This window comes from Amblyomma americanum, chromosome 6, assembly GCF_052857255.1.
Source record: "Amblyomma americanum isolate KBUSLIRL-KWMA chromosome 6, ASM5285725v1, whole genome shotgun sequence".
Taxonomy (NCBI): Eukaryota; Metazoa; Arthropoda; class Arachnida; order Ixodida; family Ixodidae; genus Amblyomma; species Amblyomma americanum.
This window is the reverse complement of record NC_135502.1, coordinates 97,138,571-97,156,416: the sequence shown is the minus strand read 5'-3', so window position 1 is coordinate 97,156,416 and position 17,846 is coordinate 97,138,571. Positions and strand designations below refer to the sequence as shown.

At 51.5% G+C, this 17,846-nt stretch overlaps 2 protein-coding genes across 2 annotated transcripts in view; one reads left to right on the top strand and one right to left on the bottom strand.

Moving 5' to 3' along the window:
* Positions 1 to 9,325, top strand: part of LOC144093904 (uncharacterized) — a 174,821-nt gene extending 165,496 nt beyond the window's left edge. Inside the window, exon 6 of the mRNA XM_077627656.1 lies at positions 8,915 to 9,325. Within this exon, the coding sequence (XP_077483782.1) occupies positions 8,915 to 9,290 (376 nt within the window). The 3' untranslated portion in view covers positions 9,291 to 9,325. The remainder of the gene's footprint in view (positions 1 to 8,914) is intronic.
* LOC144094395 (uncharacterized) overlaps positions 1 to 17,846 on the bottom strand; it is a 99,428-nt gene that overhangs the window by 54,253 nt on the left and 27,329 nt on the right. The gene's annotated exons all lie outside the window — the stretch shown is intronic.

Genomic DNA, 17,846 nt, shown 5'->3' with positions numbered 1-17,846 from the left:
TGTAAAGGGCGGTTCACATGCAAGCGATTGAGCGAACTGAGCGACCAGCGGCTCCGCGCGGCAATCTTTTCGCAATGTTCCGTTTCACATGCGTCGCTTCAGCGTTTACTGCACTGCGAATCCCAGTGTTGCTGGCAAAGAATACGAGCTCGCGGTTGGTTGCGGTGGCTTGCAACCATCAACATGAACAATGTTCATGCCATTTTTTTTCTAAGATTGCGGAAATTTTGCTAAGAAATAAAGAATTCTTGTTTGTTAAATATTAACTATTTCTTATTTTCATGCCAACATCTTTTTTTTAAGTACGTGCGTGTCGGAAGTACGTGTAGTAAACAAACATTGTCTTTCCCGCAAGAATCCTCTTCTTGTCACGTGGCTTTTCCGCCGTGCAGTCATTGCTCAGAGGGCGGAGCTATCGCGCTGTCACTGCAAAAATTTACAACTTTTAGGAAACCCTTCGCTCTGGCCGGCCGAGCCGCCGCGACGGGTCGAAACAGGTTTTTACTGCGCGGCGACAGGATTCGCTGGCATTTTCGCTTGCACGTGAAACACGCTTAACAGTGCTGCTCTCAACGCTCGTGGTATCACCACCTTGAACGCGTCATTTGTGTCGTTCTCGGAGGGGATATACTTCAGCAGGACGCCGTCGGAATCCAGCAGATACGAATCCATCGCGCTCACAGCACTGCCAGCTGTTTCCAAGTGCTCCGCATCGACAGCAAAACCAGCTGTCACTGTGTGTGCGGCGATCCTGCCGGCCGGCTCCCGGAGCCCGTCGAACACCTCTCGACAAAACGGATCCTTCTGCTGAGCTTCGAGCAGCTCTTTTCTGCTGAACATGATCCCCACGGAACTCGCGTAGTCCACGTGGTTCACGCTCTCGTCCTGGATCAACGGTTGGCCCGCGCTCCTTACTTGCGCTACGGCTCGAGTCTGTCCCTCACTCTCTCCTGCTGTCGGGCGGTCGGTCGCGTGACCTTCCATGCACTGGAAAGGAGCTCGCGAGAGTGCGTCAGCCACAGCGTTGTTTTTCCCTTTGCGGTAGCGCATGGTGAAGTCGTAACGCTACAGCAACAGGGACCAATGCGTTAAGCGGCCGCTCGGCTCGCTGAGTCGTATCATCCAGGTGAGCGCATTGTCATCCGTCTCGATCACAAATGCCATCCCATCGACGTAGTAGTCGAACTTCCGCAGAGCAAAACCTATCGCGAGACATTCCTTCTCTGTCACCGAGTAGTTTCTCTCGGCCGGCGTCAACGAACGGCTCGCGAATGCTACCGGACGGAGAACGCCTTCATTCTCCTGAAGCAACACTGCTCCTAAGCCCAGGTCGCTTGCTTCGGTTTGAAACACAAACTTCTTGTTTAGGTCGGGTAGCTGCAACTCAGCCTTGTCAGCGAGCACTTTGGTGAGGCTGCGCAGTGCATTCTCTTGCTCGTGACCCCAATTCCAGCGCTCGCCTCTCTTCAAGAAGAAAGCTTTGTCAAAGGCGCCTGCAGAGCTGCGCAATCTGGAATGAACTGGCGATAAAAGTTCGCCATTACCAGGAAGCGTTTGAGACCGGCTAGATCTGTGGGCGGAGGAAACTTACCAGAGCCTCAAGCTTATCATCGCACGGCAGAATGCGGCCTCTGTCAATCGTGATCGAACCCCAACAGCGTTATTCGGGCAGCGGCGATCTGTGGCTTCTTCGGTTTCAAAATGATTCCCGCAGACCTCAGCCTCTCTACGACGTCCCTGAAGTGGCCCAGGTGTTCTTCGAATGTTTTCGAGTACTCCGCGATGTCGTCTAGGTACGCGAGCGCATGTTGCCACTTCGCATCTCCTAGAACACGGTCCATTAGGCACTGATATGTAGCGGGTGCTCCTACCGAGCCAAAAGACATTCTCTTCATTTTCAAAAGGCCTCTGTGACAAGTGAAAGCCGTTTTCTCCTTATGACACCCATTCATTTCGACCTGACAGAATCGGCGGCTAGCAACGAGCGTTGTAAAGTACTTCGCCCCACCTAGGTTGGACACTAGGGAAGGAATGGTTGGTAGAGGGCACGCTTCTGTTATCGTAAACTCATTCAGTCTGCGGTTGTCCACGCAAAGCCGATAAATATCGTCTTTCTTGGCGCTAAGACTACTGTGAAGCCCCAAGGGCTGTTAGACCTCTTAAGAGCACCATTGTCGATAAGTTCGTCTAAGACGCTGTCCAGTGCTTTTCTCATAGACAAGCTAATTGTTCTAGGAATTCCCTTCCAAGGCAGTGCGTCACCTGTGTCTATTCTGTGCCTGACTAGTGTAGTGAGGTCAAGGCGGTCAGTGAATGTCGCGTTCTATTCGTAGAGGAGCGATCACAACCGTGCCTTCTCTCTTTCCGACATGCTGTTCACTTCCGACCACAAGGCGTGCGCTGACCTTCCCTGCACGGCAGAGCAGTTTTCTACCGCGGCAACCTTCTCTCTGCCCTCTCAGCGGCGATGGTCCGCTCGCCTCCTGATTTTCGGGCTGGCGGGTTGAATTTTGCACGGTCTCACCCCGCTCGCGCCACGTTCAGAATCTGAGTTGTCTGCGACGCCGCGGGCGCTCTCGCGAAAAGCTTCAAGCCCCACCGCGGTGGCTCAGTGGTTAGGGCGCTCGACTACTGATCCGGAGTTCCCGGGTTCGAACCCGACCGCGGCGGCTGCGTTTTTATGGAGGAAAAACGCTAAGGCGCCCGTGTGCTGTGCGATGTCAGTGCACGTTAAAGATCCCCAGGTGGTCGAAATTATTGCGGAGCCCTCCACTACGGCACCTCTCCTTACTTTCTTCTTTCACTCCCTCCTTTATCCCTTTCCTTACGGCGCGGTTCAGGTGTCCAAGGATATATGAGACAGATACTGCGCCATTTTCTTTTCCCAAAAACCCAATTATTATTATTAAAAGCTTCAAGGCGCCTGACGTGCGCTCCCTGTAGCGTCCGCATCTTATGTCTTTCGCAATACCTGTCTAGGCTAGGAAGTCTCGCCCAAGTATTACAGGAACGGATAAACAGGGAAGATGAACGAGGCGTTGTCGCCGCACGCGTCTTTCCAAGCGAAACACTATTCCAACTGGACCTCCTGACTGCGTTGTGCCGCTCGCGAGGTGAAAAGTGGTATCGCACTCTCTCAACCGGATTTTGTTCTCCCGGAAATGGTTTAACTCCTCGTCACCGAACAAAGTAGCGCTTGCTCCTGTATCGAGTAACGCGGTGAATTTATTTCGAGCTATCGTTAGCTCAATGAACGGCGCGGACAAGACAACAGAACTTCCTACGCGACATGCCAAAGGCGCTAGCAAACTGGGGTTCTCTGTGTACGCCGCGCGGGATCGAAGGTCGATCACTGGCGGCTTTGGCCGTTTCCCGACTCTGTTTGGTCACGAGCGGGTGGAGGGCCACATCCGCGGGTGCAGTGCCCCCGCTGGTTGCATGGGCAGCAACGGTTGCCCGGGCCCCGACTAGCTAGGCGCTGGTCGCCCCGTTCCGGTCGGTCGTCTCGAACTCGCTCTGCGGACGGTAGGGGCCACTCGCGCGGCCGCGTGTCGGCCTCGCTATCTCGCCTAGGTTCCTTCAGCTCTGCGGCAGTGTGTGCTGTTCGCAACGCGTGGCTGAATGGGTCGATAGCGAGGTCAGACAACTCCCAACCTCTTGGGACACGCTCGTCAGCAAACTGTGCTGACGCTTCAGCTCTGGGTGGACTGCGCGCTGAGCTGCCATCACACGCGCAGCGAGGCTCAGGTGACAGCCGTGCGGGCGGTGGCGGCCGATACGCACGCGCAGAGAGGATGTCTCCCTGAATGCGCTTCGCCTAGGCAGCCAGCTCATCCAAATCTTCGAATCTGACTCCTCTCAGATAGGCCGTGAAAGTCGGGTGCGCTTGTCTCGTGACACGGTCCACATTCTCCGTGTTTCTGGCGCGAGGGTCAGCGAGGCGAAAAAGTTCGTCCATCGCTCGGACGTACTCTAAAAGACTCGTCGGTGTGCTGGGTGCGGAGCTCCAGCTCTCTCCTCAAACACCACACGTAAAGGAATTCGTCGCGGAAGATTGTGCAGAACTCCTCCATTGTCCTCGCTCGGTTGCTGGATAGTCGGTACCAGCGAGCCGCTTGCTCCGTGAAAGAAACGGGCACAACACGCGCGAGCATTTCGGCGTCTGCGATTCCTGTCTCTTGGTGATAATGCAGCACGGGGTCGAGGTAGTCATTTGCTCCCGTACTGTCATGGTCCCCCGCGTAGTTAGGCAAGTCTATCCTAACACGTGGTGCCTGGGCCGGGGCTTGTAAACTGTTTTGCAACATACCCGCTAGACTCTGCATAACCTGCATTACGTTCTGCAAGAGCACCTCGGAAGACTGCAGACTAACGCCCTCGGAGTTGGGCGCAGCCTCTGATGGCGTCCAATGACGAGGCCTCAGTGCTTCATTGTCCGCGGAGCGGCGAGGGGCCCGATGTGGAGCCCCCCATACCAGGCCTCAGTCCTGCCAATGCGTCAGGGGATGTCCCTCGGCTATTCCGCGTGCAACACCCAAGATTTGCAACACCAAACCCTTCCAAAGGCGCGTGAAGTAGGGAGCCCTGGTTCTGTGCCACTAGGTCAGACAGAATGAAGTAAGACTTAAAGTCGGGCCTATCAGCTGTCATTCTTTGTTAGGGCGACGGTAGTCGCTCGCTCGTACAAAGTTCGCTGCTCAATTGCCTACTTCACCCCACGTTGGGTGCCAAGATATTGTCACTCTGCGTCCAGCCGGCCTTCCGTGCCAGCTACACGCAGGCGTTAGTATTACGCAGCACGTTTCCGCAACCCGGGGTGCAGAGTCGCAGCCACGACAGGTCCGGACGAAATAGGCAACGACAGAGCACGCTAGGATATAGTTTATTGCACTAACGCGAGGCAAAGTACACTGCGGAAGAATGTTCTATCAGAAAACTAGACTTTCAGTAGCTCACCAAGTCGTTGATGTCGACCGGCGTTGGGTTCGGCGGCCGGCGGGCAATGAAGGGGTTCCTCGGGGACAGTGCAAGTGCGGGCCAGCAGCGAGAGAGAGCGTTCCCCGCCACCAGTTCCTCCTTTTATCTCCTCAGTCAATGCCTCCCTAAGAGCAAATCGTTGCCGACATGCTCAGGCGGTGAACCCTCTCCGCAGTAGGCAGCGCGCTGCCGTATGTCACAGCAGTGCTGGGGCTGAAATGAGCTGAGTCGCAGGGGTGCCTTCTCTCCACATTTCCGGAAGAGCGCGCGCGTGGAAGTCACGATCGCCGCTGGCGCCGGGACGAGGAGGGATACCAGTGTATCCCACATTTCGTACTAGCCGCCGCGGTGCCTCAGTCGTTATGGCACTCGGCTGCTGACCCGAAAGACGCGGGTTCGATCCCGGCCGCGACGGTCGAATTTTGGTGAAGGTGAAATTCTAGAGGCCCGTGTACTGTGGGATGTCGGTGCACGTTAAAGAACCCCAGGTGGTCGAATTTTCCGGAACCCTTTACTACGGCATCCTGTTGCAGCAGCAGCGGCCTACGCCACCGGAGCAGCACCAGCCGCCGAAGATGAAGACGCCGAAGTACAGCCGAATTCCGAGTCATGTACCTTCGCAAGAACCCTCGTTCGCTGGTTTTCCATGAAATTCTCCTCCCTTCGTGGCCCGTCCCCATATCTGCGAGACGTCGGCCGGAACTCCGCGCCCTTTGGTCCCCTCTGCCTTTCGGCGTCTTGTCTTCGATGCCCTCCACGGCCTGTCCCATCCCGGAATTCGCGCCACGCAGCATCTTCTCACAAAACGTTACGTCTAGCCCGGCATCAACAAGGACGTGCACGTCTGGGCCCGTGCCTGCCTGGCTTGCCAGCAGTCTAAAACACTGCGGCATACGACCTCTCCCTTCGGCTCGTTCCCTCCGCCGTCAGCCCGTTTTGACAACATCCACATCGATATCTTAGGTCCCTGTCCACCTTCCGCTCGACAGTCATATCTTCTTACTTGCATCGATCGGTTTACTCGCTGGCCCGAAGCGTTCCCTCTGCCTGACGCCACCAGTGACACCATCGCCAGAACCTTCGTCGCCGGTTGGGTCTCCCGGTACGGGGCTCTCTCGACCATCACCCCTGACCGTGGCGCCGAGTTTGAATCTTCACTTTTCAATAACCTTATGACTTTACTTAAAACTTCCCGAATTAGAACCACTGCTTACCATCCCATCGCCAATGGTATGATCGAACGCTTCCATCGTTAGCAGAAAACATCCCTCAAAGGCCAACTCGACACCATCCATTGGACTGCCCCCCTACCACTGGTTCTGCTCAGCCTCCATGCTACACAGAACAAGATCTTCGTTGCACTCCGGCAGAGCTTGTCTTCGGCTCACCCCTGCGTCTTCCTGGCGAATTTTCCGAATCTACCGATTCGTCTACAAGTCCCAACCCTACCGATTACGTGACGCATCTCCGCTATTTTTGCCGCCATCTCAGACCGCCACATCTCCGACCGTCTTCACATGTTCCATCCAAACTAGCGACTTGCACGCACGTCTTTGTTCGCCGAGACTGTCCGCAAGCCACTTCAGCGCCCCTACAACGGCCCTTTCCGTGTACTCGAAAGAACATCGAAGTTCTTCGTCGTTGACATTCATGGGCGCACTGACAACGTTTCAATCGACCGCTTGAAGCCAGCCTTCACAGAGGATGCCCCGCCCACTAGACCTTCATGTGTGCTTTCTCTGCCATAACCGGCCGGCTGCCCTCCTCCGCCGTCTTTCCCTGTCACTCCTCAGAAGCGGAAAGTATCGTTCCGGCTCCTAGCTTCACCGGACTCCTTCACTAGCGGGGAGGGGGGGTCAACTGTAGCAGCAGCAGGGGCCTTACGCTGCAGGAGCAGAACCAACAGCCGAAGATACTGACGCCGAAGTGCAGCCGAATTGAGCTCCCTCCTCGTGCCGGCGTCTGCACGCCATCCATACGTTCTAATACTTCAGCCAGTAAATCAATCATTTCCTTCATCGTGCCGGCCTCATGCTGATTGGCGCGACAGTCCCTCACAGCCTAAGTCGGTGTGAGACGTAAAACCTCCATAAACGATAAACCAAACCATTTTGTATTAGAAAAGACAAGTACAACTCTAGGCTTTGCTAGTCCATCTGTAATCTGCGCGCAGTCTTTTCTTTTTCCTTCCTGCACTTTCTGTTTATTTTGCAGTTTTGGTCCTTTTATTCGTCTAACTTGTCTATTTTGTCCATGGTCTCTGCAGACTCCTTTTCTGTTTTCTTTCTGGCGTATTTCGCCATGTGCATGTTGCGTAGACTGTATATTTATTTATTTTAACAGCCCATTTCACGAATGTAGGCCTACTTACTGCGAGTGCTACTCAGTGTGTACACGGTCGAGTACATATTTTTGCATGCATTTTTCTTTCTACTGTTTCCGTACCGGCCGACTTGCGTCATATACGCGCTGTATATATACATCTATTACAATATCCTCTGAACGTTGCAAGAAATTAGAAACTTTCTTCCCTGCAGTGAAGGTTCGCAAGCATTTCTTCAGTCAGCCGTACTCTGCCGAAGGAGGCATTTCACTGTTTAGGTTATTTAGATTAATAGCAAACAGCCTATAAAGAGAGTTCACCAGCAGGTTTCCTGTTTTTGCGAGAGTACCACTTTTTCGTGTGTATGGCCCTGGGATTTCACGCCCTAAAGCTGCATGAAAGCAATCAGAAACGACGCAGCGAAGGCCTCCGTATTAATTTTTACCACCTGAGGTTATTTTGTCGTACACTGGCATTGCACACTACACAGGCGTTGTTACACTTTGCCTCGCACTAAAAAGCGGACGCTGATGTGGTAGCAGCAGTACGAGTGCTTTTGGAAATGGACACATCAGTTATGTTTATTCGATACTGCCACATTGAGTCGCTGGCACCATTCAATGTTATTGTGCGAAATCACAGAATGAAATACCGTTAACTATAAGAAGATTCGTAGTTACTATTCACCCGAGTGTCTTCGCATGTTTTGTCATCGCGTTTTCAATCAAGGTCAGCCTCTATCCAGACATGTTCCCAAAAAGAAAGTTATGCTCCTTTTGCACAAGTTTGAGAAGATTCGTAGTTACTATTCACCCGAGCGTCTTCGCATGTTTTGTCATCGCGTTTTCAATCAAGGTCACCCTCTATCCAGACATGTTCCCAAAAGGAAAGTTATGCTCCTTTTGCACAAGTTTGAGAGTACCCATGTGCCTTGCGGCATCGGAAGAGAGGCGTTCTGAAAGCAAGATGGTATGGGGGGGGGGGGGGGGGAATTAAAGTCCCAAAGCGACTCAGACTATGAGGGATACCGTTAGGAAGGGCTCCGAAAATTTCGACCTCCTGGGGTTCTTTAACGCTGGTGGTCCAAATTATCCGGAACCCTTCACTACGGACTGCGACATATTACTAGCGTTAAAATACAAAGGACAAAGAGCAGAAACACACAGGACAGAGCCTAGCGTCTGTCTAGCGTCTGTCCTGTGTGTTTCTGCTCTTTGTCCTTTGTATTTTAACGCTAGTAATATGTCGCAGTCTGTGGATCAAATGTACCAACTAGCCCAACTTAATTCTTTAACCCTTCACTATGGCGTCCCTCATAGCCTGTGTCGCTTTGTGACGTTGAACTACCGCAAACCAAGCCAAACCATAATGTTTTCAGAACGCCTCTCTTCCGATGCCACAAGGCACACGGCTACTCTCCTACTTGTGTGAAAGGAGCATAAGTTTTCTTTTGGGAATATGTGTGGATAGAGAGCTGACCTCAGATTGATTGATTGCAGGAGCTTTACTCTAGAGCGGCCGCGAAAGGATGTGCAATGTTCAATGCACATACTGTAGCATCGTTTATCACACCACGTCTATACACTGCTCGCCCTCTCCTCCGCTGCGTGACAGGTACAACCAGTTCCTCGAGGATTGCCGCACCTGCCTGAAGACCGAACAGGGCGGCTGCGAGCGCGACCAGCTGCGCCACGAAATGGCCGAAGCTCGGCGAGAGTTGATCGCCGACATGAAGGAGAACTTCCGCACCGCCTGCGAGGCGTTCGAAGACTGGCGCGAGCGGTACCTGCAGCGCGAGCTGCAGGCGTCCTGCACGCAGCTGCACCAGGGAGACCGGTTCCGGGTTCTGTCCGCGGTGCTCCGCCTGGAGATCCTGGACAGCCTGCCGGAGCTCGCCACGCGCACCCGGGAGCGCGCCGCCGCGCTGTGGAAGGAGCTGCTCGAGCTCTGGGGGCCCGACGTTGACGCGCTCTTCAACGAAGAGCTGTAGAGTTCGTCCGAAAAGAACGCTCTCCTCTCTGCAAACTCGTCTCGGCTGTTCCTTCTATTACCCGCCGCGGTGGCTCAGTGGTTACGGCGCTCGACTACTGATCCGAAGCTCCCGGGTTCGAACCCGACCGCGGCGGCTGCGTTTTTATGGAGGAAAAACGCTAAGGCGCCCGTGTGCTGTGCGATGTCAGTGCACGTTAAAGATCCTCAGGTGGTCGAAATTATTCCGGAGCCCTCCACTACGGCTCCTCTTTCTTCCTTTCCTCTTTCACGCTCTCCTTTATCCCTTCCCTTACGGCGTGGTTCAGGTGCCCAACGATATATGAGACAGATACTGCGCCATTTCCTCACCCCCTCAAAAAAAAAACCAATTATTATTATTCTATGCTGCTGTGGTTACGTACAGCCCCAGCAAGAGTAGATAGCAGTGATGAAGAGTGACGCTCCCGTGCTCCCTACAGCAGCAGTCGTAGTGGGTATACTTAGTGTGGTGCCTGTCGTTGATAAAGCAGTGTGACGTAGGCAGGCTACGGTTTGTAACTCACGACCAGTTGATCTAACCCAGAATAGCGGCTCGTCCAACAAGAATTCTGGCTAGTATTCCGTTCACCGTACGTACATAAGATTTAGTGCCGTTGCCTAGGAATCGAAGCTTCTACCCTAGTAATACTGGGGTCACCTCTGGTAGTGGGCAAGTTAGGGAAAGTTCGGAGGAGCGTCGCGCCAGCTGCGCGAGAGACTGCTCGGGAAGAGAAACAGGGGGCGCACAATCCCCTACCGGTGGCTATGATAAGAACAGACTTCTACCAGTGCAGTGACCACTACTCTGGTAGGATGAGCACTCTCCGCCATCCATGAATACTAAATACAGAATGACCAGTCCTGCTTATGTGGGCATTAACCCAATAAGCATAACACGTCATGCCCTTATGGCTGAGCTTAACGTGTCTGCTCGAGTTGCAGTATGAGCACCTGCTTTCGCACGTCTACGGCAGCGCTAAACCCCTGCCAATATTTGTTAATATTTGTTACGATGCTGCTGTGAAGGTGGACTTGAGCATTGCAGCCTGAGCAGTAGGCCTCCTCTGGAAATGAAGGCGAGGAGCGGCGCGAACTTCATTCTCAATCCTTATATTATGGCCAGAGCTTCGTGAGCCGGCCGGCCATGAAAAGTTTAAATTGTGAATATTTAAAAAGGAAATAGCATGAACTGTATACGAATACACAAGAGGATCACTAGGGTCGCAAGCAAAGCGGCGCTGAGGCTAGTACGAAGAACCGCTTACTATCCCAAGGCGTGCAAACCCCTTGTATTTACGGGAAATCCGTTCGCTGCACCTGGAACTTTTCGATACTTAGCCGTCTATAGACCTCATTGAAACTGTAGGGGCGGGGGTCATCATTATTATCATAACCACCCACTGCAGGGCAAAGGCTTCTCCCATGTCTCTCCAATTAACCCTGTCCTTTGCCTGCAAACTTCTTAATCTCATCCGCCCACCTAACCTAATGCCACCCCCTGCTACGGTTGCCTTACCTTCGAATCGACTCCGTTACCCTTATGGACCAGCGGTTATCTTTCCTTCGCATTACGTGCCCTGCCCAAGCCCACTTCTTCCTTTTGATTTCGACTAGAATGCAATTAACCCCTGTTTGTTTCCTCACCGACACTGCCCGCTTCCGGTCTCTTAACGTTACACCTATCATTTTTATTTACACACCTCTCTGCGTTGTCCTTAACTTGAGCTGAACCCTTTTCGTTAGCCTCCACGTTTCTGCCCCGTAGGTGAGTGCCGGTAAGATACAGCTGTTGTACACTTTTCTCTTGAGGCATGTTGGTAAAGGTCATTCATTCATTTATTCATTTATTTACCCACAGCGCCACAGTGGCATTATAGTAAAGGGGGTAGGTCGTACAAAACAAAAAAGAATTATTACAAGGGCAGTCACAATGAAAATGCAAACACTTCATTGTCAGTAATATTAACAAAAAATGAACACATTCATGACGTGAGAGAACCTGCCATATGCGCTCTACTGGTTCGGGTAAGAAGGGGTTTGAAGTCTTCTCCTAACCACCTCTTGGTGTTTGGAGAGTGAGTTGTGCAGAGGAGGATAGATTCTTCTAGAGAGTTTGTAGAACTGGGTAATGTCGTAATAAGAAATCACACCATGCATCTCGGGTACCGCGGGACGAGATCCCACCGCTCGGCCGACAAAACCTCGAGGTGTTGGTGGGCTGCTTCGTTCGCTGGGTTTAATGAATGGGCAGGAGTTCATGACAGTTCAATCTCTAGTTCTAGTGTAACATTTTTTAAAATGTTTCTAGCGTTTAGGGATATTCTCCCACGCTAGAAGTTGCGTATGACAGTATTTGAATCACTGACAATGATGTCAGCGTCAGTATTGGCTATGGCCAAAGGCTATGGCCGTTTCACCTGCTTGCTCCGCGAACTTGACCGCGATCGAGGCCGCAGAGATGCACTCGTTTCTTACTGCTATCAGTTTGGATACGCAGATCTCGAAGGTCCCTTGTCTGAAAATAAAATCGGCTGCATCGGTGTATAGGGCTGTAGGAGGATTGAGGTACTTTATATGCAGGGCCCGCGTTCCGGCTTGTATTCTGCCAGCGCGCAAGCCCGGTAGCATATTTCTGAGGAGCGGTTTGGTGACTAGTTTGTCGCGCACTCCGCGTAGTCTAGGGCCCGGTCTGTCACACACACACACCCACACACACACACACACACACACACACACACACACACACACACACACACACACACACACACACACACACACACACACACACACACACACACACACACACACGCACGCACGCACGCACGCACGCACGCACGCACGCACGCGCACACACACACACACACACACACACACACACACACACACACACACACACACACACGCACGCACGCACGCACGCACGCACGCACGCACGCACGCACGCACGCACGCGCGCACACACACACACACACACACACACACACACACACACACACACACACACACACACACACACACACACACACACACACACACACACACACACACACACACACACACACACACACACACACACACACACACACACACACACACACACACACACACACACACACACACACTGGTACTTATATCGCACTGGTACTTATATCGCACTGGTACTTATATTCCACTGGTACTTATATCGCAGTAAAAAATAGGAACTGCGATTTGACATCGTCTTCCTTCTGGAAGCGGTGAAAGTTGGTCGAAATCAGTCATAGAGGAAAAAAACAGTATGTCTTTGCTACAGTTACTGCTCTACCAGCTTGACTGCAGGTGGTTACCTTTCACAACACATGTGCATTTTCTCCTATATCCCAAGAACGTGTCTTTTATCCGCGCTTATGGCGGATAATACACTTTATATCGCAGCTTGAGCTCATTTCTCGACGTTTATAGTGGGCCTAGCGCACAAGGGCCATCTAGTCTCGCAGCTTATAAGTGGACGGCCAGGCACTTCGCCCATTAACGGCGCATGAACTTCGCTTGCTAGAGTACGATGTACTTCTAGGAAGCGCAGAAGTATCAGAATGCACGAAGAGTTTCTTCTATAAGCTTAACTTATGAACCTTGGCGTTGTTCTTCTTGCTTGTTATACAGAGCCGATATGTATTCTACTACAGTAAAGAGTAAATGCTGCTTGAAGAAGAGTCCTGGATAACGAGCCGGATAACGCGGCAAGCCTACAAGGAATGAAGTCGCTAACTTCACTGCACTGAAGGGCTTATCTTCGACTGCTCAGGTGATCCCTTTAGTGTCACGCTGTTTGCTCTCGGCTGCGGGGTTTTACAGCAGCTCAGTACGGCGGCGTTTCATGGAAATACGTGCCACCCAAGTGCCTTGACGTTTCAATATGCGTTTAGGTACGTATGTGCACACTGCTTCGGAGACCACATACCGACTCTATAATTCAGATTTTTGTTCCTCGCGGTGCATCGATATATGGCGCAGCTACAGCGTGTAACCTGCTTTTAGCTATAAAAATTCTATCATGTCCATTACTGATTCCAGTACCAGCACCTCCTCTTTTTTGCAATTCCAGCCTTATACAGAAATCCGACCGATCAAGGCAGTTTTCTATCCTCCTTTTCTACTCTCCCGCATTGGCTAGTATTCGCGCCTGCTCCGTGGCTGTGGGGAGAATACGTTTTGATGATGTGCCTGCCTGATTCGATCAGAATTAAGCGCCATCAATTGCTTTACTATTGACGCAGCGATGAGGTGGTGGTGGGGGGGTGGGGGGAGATGAGTGAATCGTTTGAAGTCGATTTCTAGGTACGCTTGTGCTAAATACGGGTAAAGCAGTCAGTAAAGCGTCTCAAAATGAACCGCTCATTTCCCCCCTCATCGCAGCTTCTAGTGAAACAATCGTTACTCGGTTAGCCACCCGACGGCGCCACCTGTATTACAAATGCGAAAGCTGCTTGTTTTCGGACTGCGATGCTGCCGACGTCGTGGAGTTCTGCGACTTCCCAAAACATCCCCTAGATTGTGTGTGCACCCACCGTTGTTTTTTTCTGAATACACCCCCTTTATTCGTAACTATTCTTTTTTTTAGACAGAACGGGGTGCGTTGTTGAAAAGCGGCAGAAGGGCATGTACTAAGAGGCACACATCGTTTAAAGCTGACTTGTGGTGGAAGAAACCACAACTTCTAGACGAAAGGAAGTACCGCGAATATGACGACCGCCCGGGCTTTAAAGAACCAGGGCCAGGGTGCAAGCAGGAGAAGCGTGCAGCAAGATGATGGCGCCACGTGGTGACGCCTATAAGAAGCCTGTGGCGGCCAGTCTGGCGGCGGCATAGTGCAGCGCGCTGAGCAATCCACAATAAACTCCGAAGTGTCGTCGACCGGGCAACGGATGAGTCTGGCTCCCTGAATTTCACGAATAACTCCATGATCACGTATCATGATCTATCCAATCATTTTAAACTAGAGAGAAAAACTTTTCTCCCTCCGCACAAAAGCCTGACTACAGAACAAGAGGTTACGTGATGTCCTGTGCAGACGAGGTCTATACGCGCCCATAATTGCTCGCACACATTTATCCTGACCAATACAGCCTGAATTAAAAACACTGCGGCCGAGAAGCCAGCTACGGTCACATTCTATTGGACTGCAAAAAAAGTGCCACTCCCGGGTGACCTAGTTACCAACCCTTCGCTCGAGCGGTGAGAGACCGTGTTGGCTAGGTCTGGCCCCACAATCAAACTTCTGATGGGGGTGTGGACTGACAAAGTCGTCGAGGGCTATGTAGTACAGGTGCAGTCAAAAGTAAATAGAAGGCGCGAGAGCGTGGGATACTGTGTCGCAGCGCTTTCTACCGCCGGCTCTGGTAACTGATTAGCTCGGTCGCCAGCAATCAGCGCGCGCTATCAGCCGACCCTTATCTGGAGCGTACGGCCATCCCTCTTGGCGGTTCAAACGGATGCTGGTTGCTTTTCAAATACGACACCACGTATTTCTCTGGCCCTACCTGCGATGTGTTTGAAGAGCGATTCGCGCCGTTTGGTAATACGCAGCAGCTGGCAAGTGCGGCCGCGGGCATACCTGGCAACGAGCACTGCCACGGCTGTTTAGCTATGTTTTTGCCGTGAGCGGCGTGTCGCGGGCGTTTTTTTTTCTTGTTCTTAGGTTTACATGGTATATCGTGGCTTCTCCAGTGTCCGCGCATGAAAAGAGGACCAGCAATGGACAGCCCTTTATTTTTTTGCTGCCTTCTTTGTTTTATTTTAAGTTGTGCATATACCCTCGCATATGTTAGAACGAATACGCACTCAATATTCAAAAGGACACGATGCTGGTTTAGTCTGTGTGTTCTATGTAACAGATGACGAAGTAAAATACGCGAAATGCACGCATTGCGAATTAGCCAGGTAGTAACGCGTGCTCAGGAAGTCGAACGTAACAAGGGGATTCTTTATTTTTCTTATTAGGCAGAGTTTCAACGAATTAGTTTCACAACAACGAAAAATACAAGCAGCAAAAGTAAACGCGGTTGAGGAGGGCGTGAAACTGCCGTTAACGCGAATGGCTGCTCCCATGCGCCGGGGCAGAGAATCGTACAGAGATTGCACAAACTCGCCGCCTTGCTTAATGCGGTCTCATTCCGCTGCAAAAGCAAGCGACAATTCTTAATTGCTTGTTTCACCCAATTTCATTTGCGCCAAGCTAGATTTAAGATCTCACACACATTTTCTACAATGTTGAAGTCCTCGCCTTTGACACTCATTGCAGCTGTCGAACTCCTCGCTCTTCTATTAGGTCTTGGACGACTTTAGCTTTGTGGACGGGGCTGTGGTCCTGCTGAAGCCAGTAAAAGCCATCCTTAAAGGGCTCGTACAGGGCGAACGGGACGAGGTAACTGTCAAGGACATCACAGTAGGACGCCGAGTTAAACTTCGCTGGAAGCTGCGCAAGTGGGCCCAGTCCATCTCTGCAGATGGCTCCCCAAACATTCACAGCCGTGCGACCACTGCTGAGCACATAGTGCAAGTACCCCAATTGATACCTACGTGCAAAAAAAAACGTTATCGTTAGACATGTGGGAAAGCGCCGTTTTATAATTGTTTTTGGGGGGAAAGGAAATGGCGCAGTATCTGTCTCTTATATCGTTGGACACCTGAACCGCGCCGCAAGGGAAGGAATAAGGGAGGGAGTGAAAGAAGAAAGGAAGAAAGAGGTGCCGTAGCGGAGGGCTCCGGAATAATTTAGACCACATCGGGATCTTTAACGTGCACTGACATCGCACAGCACACGGGCGCCTTAGCGTTTTTTCTCCATAAAAACGCAGCCGCCGCGGTCGGGTTCGAACCGGTTTTAAAATTCGGTTTGTTGACGTGCAGGCATGATCTCTAGCTTCCAGACAAAGTTAAAGGCCTCTGGAACAAATTACGAAACGCCCACTTGAGCATTGCACACAGAATTATTCATCCACGCCGAAAACATTGTACTGGCAATTGCAAAGCGCGATATCATTAAGTGAATATAGTTAATTCTTACCGGCAGTGGTACGGGCGCCATACTCGGCTCTGTTGATCACATCTTGAGGTTATAGTCGACTTATCAGTAAAGATGACCTCAACCCAATCGCCTACTCCCCATTCTTCATGGGCTCGCGCGAAGTCCAGTCGAGCGCGCTTCTGCTGATGATCTGTTAAATAGTGTGTCTGAGCGGCCACGCATCCGCTCATTCCTGGTTCATGCAAGCGTCGGCGGATTGTAGCCTCACGGATGTTCAGAGATAGCGCCTCTAGAATTTCTCGCGTACTCTGAAATGGATCAGCCACCACCGCTGCCGCGATGAGTTCGTCGACTTCTGTCGATGTGAATCATGGTCTCCCTTAACGAGGGGCGTCTTCAATGCGGCCATCCTCATCTTGATATTCCTGGCAAATCCTATTCACAGCACCGATCGATCGTCCAACTCGGCGACTTATAGTGTGCTGAAGAACACCTTCAATGTAGAGGGGAATTATGTTGCGCCGTTCATATTCAGGTATTTTGGACGGCATCGCGCTTTGAGAAACCGGTGCAATCCATCCCTCCAACCTGAGCATAAGAAATGAAACAAGTGCTCACCAGCACGCTGCTCGTGGCAAAAACATAACTAAACAATCGTGGCAGTGCTCGCTGCCAGGTATGCCCGATGCCGCACGTGCCAGCTGCTGAGTATTACCAAACGGCGCGAATCTCTCTTCAAACACATCGCCGGTAGGGCCAGAGAAATCCGTGGTGTCGTATCTGAAAAGCAACAAGCATCCATTCGAGCCGCCAAAAGGGATGGCCGTACGCTCCAGATAAGGGTCGGCTTACAGCGCGCGCTGCTTGATGGCGGCCGAGCTAGTCAGTTACCAGAGCCGGCGGTAGAAAGCGCTGCGACACAGTTTGGCACGCTCTTGCGACTTCCATTTACTTTTGACTGCACCTGTACTCTCGACCACTTAGAGCGATCTCTTAGCACCATGCTCTTTCCTAGGAATAAATGTTTTACGGCCAGTTGAACATAATCATTCAATACCCGGCACTGCCAGACGCCTGAGATAAACTAACAATAACTGAAGTGTTTGATCAATTTCGTCCTTAAAGTCGTCGGATGTAATAGCAAAAAACCGAGGCAGATGCCACTGTTCGGAATGAGGTTGCGAATTTGCATATTTGTGGTGTTTTAGGTTTTTTTGTAGTAGCAACTGCATTGACTCTCGTGTCGGTTTAAATTTAAGTTTATATCTTAGTGTGAACAATTTTTATCAGCAGAGTGCCTGTACTTGTGTATATTATACAAACTTTTGTGTGTAGCAGTTGTGAATTCATACCTAGATATATCATTTTCTTGCAAATCGTCGAGCATGATATCAAAGCTGTGATAGACACCTTCCGCATGTGTATGGTGTTCTGCGCGGATTCGGCCTCCTGGTGTGCGTGTTTCATTATTGAATTGATATTTTATGCCTACTGCACAGGTAGGCGCGTTTTACAACATTTTCCACGTCT